Below are 8,066 nucleotides of genomic sequence, written 5' to 3'. Positions count from 1 at the left end.
ATTAGAGTGGAGACTGTGAGCCAGACCTTCTCACACATGACAAATGCGCTTCTAGAGGAACGGTCAAAAATTCCCATAAACATACTCCTAAACCTTGTGGAAAGCCTTCCCAGAAGAGTTGAAGCTGTTATAGCTGCAAAGGGTGGGACAACTCCATATTACATTCATGTGCATGGAAAGGCAGATGTCCCAATACTTATGGCAATATAGTGTATCTGGTATTTGTAGCTTATGCCAATTTTTTTTTTCTTATTTTCAAAATAATTCAACCAGTAAGTATAAGTACAACAAATCCATAAACCTTTGGTGAAAAGAACATAATTTATTGAGAGTGTAACTAAAGCAGTGTTGCTTCATCTGCAGAGGAACAGTGGAAGACATGGACAATGTGATGATATGATTATTTCAAGTCTTGAGGCAGGGTCAACACATTTAATCCCTTCATCTGTAGTAGCTGCTTTATCCTGGTCCAGTATAATAGTCTAAGAATGATATATAATAATACTTTCTTAAACATTAAATATTGAAATAACTAAGGCACTATTAGTTACTGCAATTTATCTTCCTTTCCCCCCAGAACTCTACTGCAAAACACTGATGATTCTTGAAGAAGAGACTCAGTTTATTTTCTGACCTGAGGATGAATTTATTCGTCCTCATTCTTTCCGCCAATTAGTATTAGGTATTGAAAAAAAGAGGTTTTTTACAGGAGTATCCCCTCCAGTCCATTCAACCAATCACAACTAACAAAACTCATCATAATACCTGTTCTGTGTCAATCCTGATATGTTGACCCAGAGCACGGGCAGGCAGATTTCATTTGTTTTTCTATTGATTTTTTTTCCAAACTATGACTTTCTTTACTAAAATCTACTTCACAAGTCCTGTATGTTTTGTTGGCGAATATCAGAATATCATTACTGGTCTCTATGATAATTAGGAAACACTACTACTGCCACTACTATGAATGATAATAAAAAATAATAATCATTATTATATTATTTATTATAATAATAATAATCTTGTCTAGTGTGAGTTTTGTATCCCCTGCTCTCGCAGTTTACTGGCAGGTATTATAGATCTGGATTTGCTTGTTGATGGCATCCAGAATCATCTTCATTTTGTCCTCTAGGCCATCAAGCTGCCTGGCTTTGGCCTGCAAAGTCTTCTGATTCTCCTCATAGTCTTTCTCAAGTTCTGCAAAAACACAGAAGACTGGAGTTAGATTTTCAGCTGGTTGATAATTGTAAGCAGAGCCATAAGAGGCGAGGTCACTCTGCTCTAACTTATTCAGAGTTGAAAAAAATGAATGAGAACAGAGATATGGGTGATGATCATGAGGTCTGCTTCTACTCTGCTGATTCAGTTTGGATGAAAGCATCTGACAAGTGAATAGGAAATGAATAACCTTAATTCATGAGAAGGTCGATGTAGATATAACAAACCAGTAAGAAGTAATGAAACTTCATTAAGCTGATTTGTAATTACATAATAAAACCTTGTTTATGTTTATTTCATTTATACCCATGAACAGACGGCCACGTGTAACATCTTCCATATCATGTTTAACTAATGAAAATAGATAGATTCTGCTGAAGGAGAGCTTTGGCACAAGTGCCTACTGTTTCTTAACTGATTATTTTGAGAAGAAGTAGCAGCTTATAAATATGCCAGTGTGTGGTCAGTTTCTGTTTTATCTTTGTATTCTACAAAACAATGCCATGACCATCATGGTTGTGATTTGAAGGAGATAAATTTTAAACCACGGATATAGAAACTCTCCCTGTATGTTACAGATTTTATGTGATTTATTCATGAGCCATACAAAGGATGACCCGGACCCATAGGCTGGGTTTTTATCCTGACCTTATTGAACTAATTGGTTGACCAAAACATAAAACAGCAATTTGTTCTCAAATATTAAATATTCCTGTTTAATAAACATGTTTTGTATCTGATTTTATTCCACTTGTTTAGGAATCTCCAGAAGAGATTCCCTCTCACTCACCTGACAGTCTATGCAGCTTGTCTTGGGCATCCTTAAGCAGCTGCTTGGCTTCATCTCTTAGTCTCTCTGCTTTGTTCTTGGCATTCTGCACTGCGCTTGCCTTCCTGCCAACTAGATCTTGAACACTGCGGTATTTATCTGAAAGTTCACCATCTAGATCCTGAAAATGACAGTGGACAAATTTAGTATGAGAGGGAATCTGGTACACAGAACACCAGTAAAGTAGTACACATACCTGTTTTGCTGTATTCGCCTTGCTTTGTGCCATGGTGGCAGTGTCCTTAGCTCGAGCTGCAACCATGCTATTGTTGGCCTGTTTGGCCTTTAAGGCTGCTATCTGCTGTCCCAGATCCCCAAGCTTGTTCATGGCATCATTTAAGTCCTTCTCGCTTGCAGATGTCTCAGACTGAATCTTTAGATTGAGAAAGTAAGTCAGACTAAACATATCAATGACTCAAACTCAAATACTGGACACGTGAGGTTATACCTGAGCCAATCGGTTCTCAGTCATGCCAATGTCATCCCTTGCTCTCTGTATGGCCTTCTCAGCAGCTGCCTGGGCTTTACGAGCATCATCGAGGGCTTGTTTCACACTGTTTGCTGTGTTCTTCACTCTGTCTGCTTTATTCCTTACAGAAAAAAAAAATCATTTCAACCTTTAACCTTAAACTACACTTCCTGCATAACAACACACACACACAACCCCCCCCCCCACCCCCCCCCCCCCCACACACACACGTACTTGGCATTTCTGGCTTTCATAAGCAGTTGTTCTGCTTTGCGCACATCGTCTTGGGTCTGGTGAAGAATAGCATCGACGTTGGACAGACTTCTGACACGGTCTTTTATCTCGTCAGCTAGGTGTCTGATTTGCTGGGGTGAGGCTGGAATGGACAGCTCAAGAACCTGATTAGCCACAGCCTCAATGCTGTCTGGGTCAGCTCCCTCTTCTGTAATTCAATAGAAATCAAAGGACCTATGTATTAATAAATATTAATTTATCTAACTTGGTAAGATTAAAATGTGCTTAAATCTATCAATTTGTATTTTAAAGCCCAAATTCTTTAATTTTAACATTAATAGAAACAACCCCCAATTAGCACGAGCTTTATTTAAGTTGTCATAGAATTTCATTAAAGGTCTCTTTAAATCTCTTTTCTGTTTTGAAGACACAGTACATGATAAACACACAACAAACTGATTATATATGCACTCACACTGTGTTTTTTCACCTTCTAATATTACAGAATTAAAGTGAAACCTGAAGCAGTGACACACCTGTCAGTGTTTATAACGCTTCTGAGCACAGATGGTTTATTATAGACAGAGTCCATTACTTTGTCCCATCTGAGAGGTCACTGTGAGTCCTGCTTGGTAATTGGCATCTATTTGTGACAGTACGTATCGTATATGTAGTTATATAGAGGCAAAGACTCACGCATTAGGAAGGCACGTATCTGTTTAATGAGGTCACGCAAGTCGTTGTTAGATCGTTCCACTTTGTTCTTGGTATCGCTGGCTTTCATCAGAGCAGCCTGGGCTTTATCCTTGGCCTCCTGAGCCTTTGTTTTGGCATCTGCCACCTGAATTAGACAAAAAAGTTCCCTGAAACATTTTGATCTCTGTTTCATTATGTGACATGATGATATTGGTGAGAACATCTATACTGATTTATTTATTCATTCTTTCATTTTAAGTCGAGTCAAGAAGCTTTTATTGTCATTTCAACCATATATAGCTGATGCAGTAGACAGTGAAATGAAACGTTTCTCCAGGACTATGGTGCTACATAGAACACCACAGAGCTAAAGACTGAAAGTTGTCCTAGCCATGTAAAAAGTGCCATGTGCAAGACAAGAGACAGTGTAGAAACAGACAATACAAAACACTATAGGACAATCTACTCAGCAGCATGTTTTGAAGAAGTAGGAAGAAACCAGAGATACCCCAGAGAAACCCCCACAGACATGAGGAGAACATGTGGAACTCTAAATATACAGCAACCTAAACTCAGGCTCATGTTGCTAACCCTAACCCTAACTAGGGACTCTGGAGCTGTGAGATGGCAACACTACCCGCTGCACCACCATACCTACAGGTGAATTTATGCTATCATAAAATAATTTTAGAGCTGCTTATAGCACCTGCTTGAAGAGGTCCTCCACTTCTCCCATGGCTTTAATAAGCTCTTTTTCTGCATGCTTGGATCTCTCCAGGGCATTATCAGCCACAGCAGCTGCTCCATTACAGTTCAGTCCTCCACAGTGTCTGCGCCCATCATCACGACAATCAACACCACCACAAGGGCTCTCTGAACATGGGACGTCACCTGGAGCTCCACATACCTGAGTGAGTAACATGACATATGCATTAAATTAATCATGTTCATATGAAGGGAGACTTGATTAAAGGTTTTCCCCTCACCTTCTCATTGATCTTCTTTATATCCAGATTCTGGACCTTTGCATTCAGGTCAGTGAGGGCTCGCTTGTTTGCAGCATTCTTACGGTTGAAGTCATCTTTATTCATTGCCATCACTCGTTCTGTCTTCTTGCGGGTGTCTGCGGATTGGCTCACAGTACTTGGGATGTCAATAGTGGACTGGTTGGTGCGCCGCTCTGCGTCACGTGACTTGTTGTAAGAGGCACGGATGCTATCGTAGGCACCTGAAATTGAGGTAATCAAACATATATATTGAATATTATATGGGAGCAGGTAGAATCAATACTAAGAATGGTCAGACTCCAGGCATTATGGACAGGTGACATATGGCTAATGATTTTTTAACATGGATCAGTGTACTATAGTCTATTGGCTCACCCAAAAAGTTGGAATTTTTGAGGATGTCAAGCTGGTTGTTGAGCCTCTCAGAGCTAAGGCTGAGTCCTTTGGCCTCTCTCTCCAGTGAGCTCAGCTGATTGCTGGCCTCATAGTTGCTGTCCTGCACTGTAGTTAGGTCTCCCTCCAGCTGGGTCAGGGTGTCTGTTGTCTCACCAATGCGAGTCCTAGAAGAGTAGAACAACAAAGACATGTGCATGTTTATGATGCTGTCCAGATGCCCTGAATGCTCATGAATCAGAAGACAGGTGAAGAAAAAGCTTTCCTAATCATTATAGATGATTTAAAAGGATGTCTGATGTTCCCTTATCATGTGGTGTATCATCACTGGCCTATCATAGGTTACCAGAAGGATGCTGGATAGTTTTGGATATTGTAAAGGTATTATCCAAAACCCATGTTTGTTCCACTTTATTTTAGTAAGCTCAATATCCAGTTTTTGTGGCCTTGAACCCATTAAGCCAGAATAGTTTCGCACTGCTAGCCTCTTCATCAGCAAGCCTCTTTATTAGCAAATGGATACACTAATGCACTAATATTTCATTTAGTGAAAATATTCATCAACCTTTAATAATCCCACAGCAAGAGAGACATACTTGTGAGCACAGGATGCAAAACCATAAAAGCAGATGCGGCCTTCTTGCCAAATGTTGACCAGTTACCACTACACTAGCCTTTCACCTGTCTTACAACGAGTAAGGGAATAAAAATATCAGCTGCCCCTAGCAGTCATAGTTAATATAACATACTAATTATTATCCAATTAGTTGCCAGTGTTTCCTTCTCATACACTGACTTTCCAGTGCTTTTCAATATTGGAAGAAAAATTGGGAAGGTTTCTCTGATTTTGCTTTTACTTTTAAAAACAGAAACCACATACTTGGAAACTTGACCAAGCTTTAACACCTTAAACTCTGCATTGCAATTTAATTATGCAGTAAATTATAAAGGTATAATTCTTGTACCTGAGGTACTCTATCATGCCCATTAGGTTAGTCACAGCTTCAGCAGTGGCGTTACGGGCATTGACGATGTCCTGTGCTTGAGCCAGCTTCTCTTCCAGCTCCTTAAAATGCTTCTCATAGGCGCCAGTCAGACCTGTTGTCTGGATCTCCTTAGCCCGGGCTACAAGGGCCTTAGTTCTCGCAGCTAGATCTTGGACGATGCGATCCCAGTCCCCAAAACACTGGTGGCAAGGCTGGCAGGCTGGAAAAATACCTGAGAAGCCACGGGCACATTGATCACAACGGACACCAGATACACCCTGCCGACAAGCACAGTGACCTGTCGAACGGTCACACTGGGATGTTTCAATGCCCCGAGAGTCACAATCACAAGCTGCAGAAGGAGAGAGGAAGAGAATATAAAAATGAGCTTTAGTAATGATTCTTGTTTCAGTAACATTTCTCATGAAATACAGTTAAGATACGGTGAACTGTGAACTCTTGCTTATATAAATAACAGTTTAAAATGGCATTATGTTCATGTTCATGATAATGAAATTCACAAAGATATAAGAGACAAACTGAAAGAGTAGCTCCCATAAGAGTGCTATATTTCATTTAGTGTACAAAGTATACCTCTGCAGAGGATTCTGGGATCACCCCAGAAGTTCTCCTGGCAATCCCTGCAGGTCTTTCCTCCGAAGCCATCACGACACTGACATTGTCCTGTGAACTGTGGAAGACAGCGTGCTCAAAAGAATGACGTGTACTAAAAGTGTTTTGAAACCACACCGACCTGAAACACTGAGGTATTTCGACATAACAGCAACATGTGATGCATTTTATTATTAACTGTTCACTTAATAAGTGGGGAGAGACCGGTACCTCGTTGCATCCTGATGTGTACGCATTGTTGGGGTCACAGTTGCAGGATTCACACCCGCGGCCACTGGCCAGGTTCCAGTAGTTCGGTGCGCAGTGATCACAGGTCAGTCCGATGACATTAGGCAGACACTGGCACTGTCCTGTAGCACGCTGGCACAGGCAGTCATCTCGGGATAGACACTGGCTGCGCTCTGTACCAAGGAAGTTGCAAGTGCACTCTGGGAAAAGACCAACAAGCAGCATGAGCATGCTCCAAAATGTTGGTGAAATGTTGAGAGTGGAGAGAATGTTATGTAATTAAATGCTAGACATCATTCTACACACCACTCCCTATATCATTAACATGCTATAAAGGAAAACATTTGTGATTTCTATATTACACGGCTTGTTTGAACATGGCTCTGTAATAGTGCAATAAAATTAACAGAATGATGAAACACATCTTGGCATTGTTAGCCCATTGTGGTTGTGTCTGTCTGTCCACAGTAACAGTCCATGGACAGACAGATGCAACAGTCTTCAAGTAGAGAGCATTATGGACACATTATATTAGGGTGAATTATAGGATTATATCAGTGCATTAAATATCATTTAATACAACGTCAGACAGTGAAACAGAATGTCCTACAAAATACAGAACCTCTCATAAACTAAAAATCTACTTTACTCACTCCGGCAGTTGCGACGGGAAGCATCCCCGTAGTATCCGCTCTTACACACTGCACACTCGGGTCCCTCGGTGTTGTACAGACATTTGAGACACTCCCCAGTCCGTCTGTCACACGACTCGGGATCCGATAGGTCGATGTTGTTACTACAGCGACATGGCTGGCAGCGGCCACCAGGTTGAGAGGGATTACCATAGTAACCAGGGGCACATTCCTCACAGCGTGCACCTGGTGGTCAGAGAGTTACTTTAGAAGAAATAAAAGCTGACCAAAGGAGCAGGTCAGTGCTAGAGTAAAATGCAAGGAGAACAGAGAGATATTCATAATCATAAGCATGATTTCCAAGTATCTTTGTCCCCAGGAAACAACCTTGTTTAAGGTATTTGTTCTACAAGATGTCCTGTTTAAGGCATAAAAGAGAGCAGCCCTTGGTCAAGGTTTTATACTAAGAAGTCAAATGGACCTTATTACCAACGTAAAAATGCATAAAGTAAACGAATTCCATGCAGAAAACTCTACTGAACCGATCCCTACCCTTATTCAAAAACAGAGATAAGCACGGATGGGATTACTGTAGCAGGAATCTGTTTATTAGCCACAACACCAAAGCTCCTTTGTAGTCTTTTGGCAGATAGAACGAAGGCATGACTTTCATATGAAACAGAGCAAAAAAGCCTCATAAGACAGGAAGACATTCCCGGTATTTCCCTCTGATAAAGGATT

General features: G+C 40.8%; 1 protein-coding gene across 3 annotated transcripts in view; it reads right to left on the bottom strand.

The window, feature by feature from the left end:
* Nucleotides 1–302: 302 nt before the first annotated feature.
* The window catches only part of lamb2 (laminin, beta 2 (laminin S)), a 29,880-nt gene continuing 22,116 nt past the window's right edge, over nucleotides 303–8,066 (bottom strand). For all 3 annotated transcript variants that reach the window (XM_058410268.1, XM_058410269.1, XM_058410270.1), the window contains 13 exons: nucleotides 7,347–7,571; nucleotides 6,676–6,893; nucleotides 6,427–6,523; nucleotides 5,812–6,184; nucleotides 4,829–5,013; nucleotides 4,433–4,674; nucleotides 4,153–4,353; nucleotides 3,447–3,591; nucleotides 2,751–2,958; nucleotides 2,496–2,637; nucleotides 2,244–2,420; nucleotides 2,009–2,168; nucleotides 303–1,197 (listed from right to left, as the gene is read on the bottom strand). In XM_058410268.1, coding sequence (XP_058266251.1) covers nucleotides 1,061–1,197; nucleotides 2,009–2,168; nucleotides 2,244–2,420; nucleotides 2,496–2,637; nucleotides 2,751–2,958; nucleotides 3,447–3,591; nucleotides 4,153–4,353; nucleotides 4,433–4,674; nucleotides 4,829–5,013; nucleotides 5,812–6,184; nucleotides 6,427–6,523; nucleotides 6,676–6,893; nucleotides 7,347–7,571 — 2,510 coding nt within the window. In that variant the 3' untranslated portion in view covers nucleotides 303–1,060. The remainder of the gene's footprint in view (nucleotides 1,198–2,008; nucleotides 2,169–2,243; nucleotides 2,421–2,495; nucleotides 2,638–2,750; nucleotides 2,959–3,446; nucleotides 3,592–4,152; nucleotides 4,354–4,432; nucleotides 4,675–4,828; nucleotides 5,014–5,811; nucleotides 6,185–6,426; nucleotides 6,524–6,675; nucleotides 6,894–7,346; nucleotides 7,572–8,066) is intronic.

This window comes from Hemibagrus wyckioides, linkage group LG15 (assembly GCF_019097595.1).
Source record: "Hemibagrus wyckioides isolate EC202008001 linkage group LG15, SWU_Hwy_1.0, whole genome shotgun sequence".
Taxonomy (NCBI): Eukaryota; Metazoa; Chordata; class Actinopteri; order Siluriformes; family Bagridae; genus Hemibagrus; species Hemibagrus wyckioides.
This window is presented reverse-complemented; position numbering and strand designations above follow the sequence as displayed.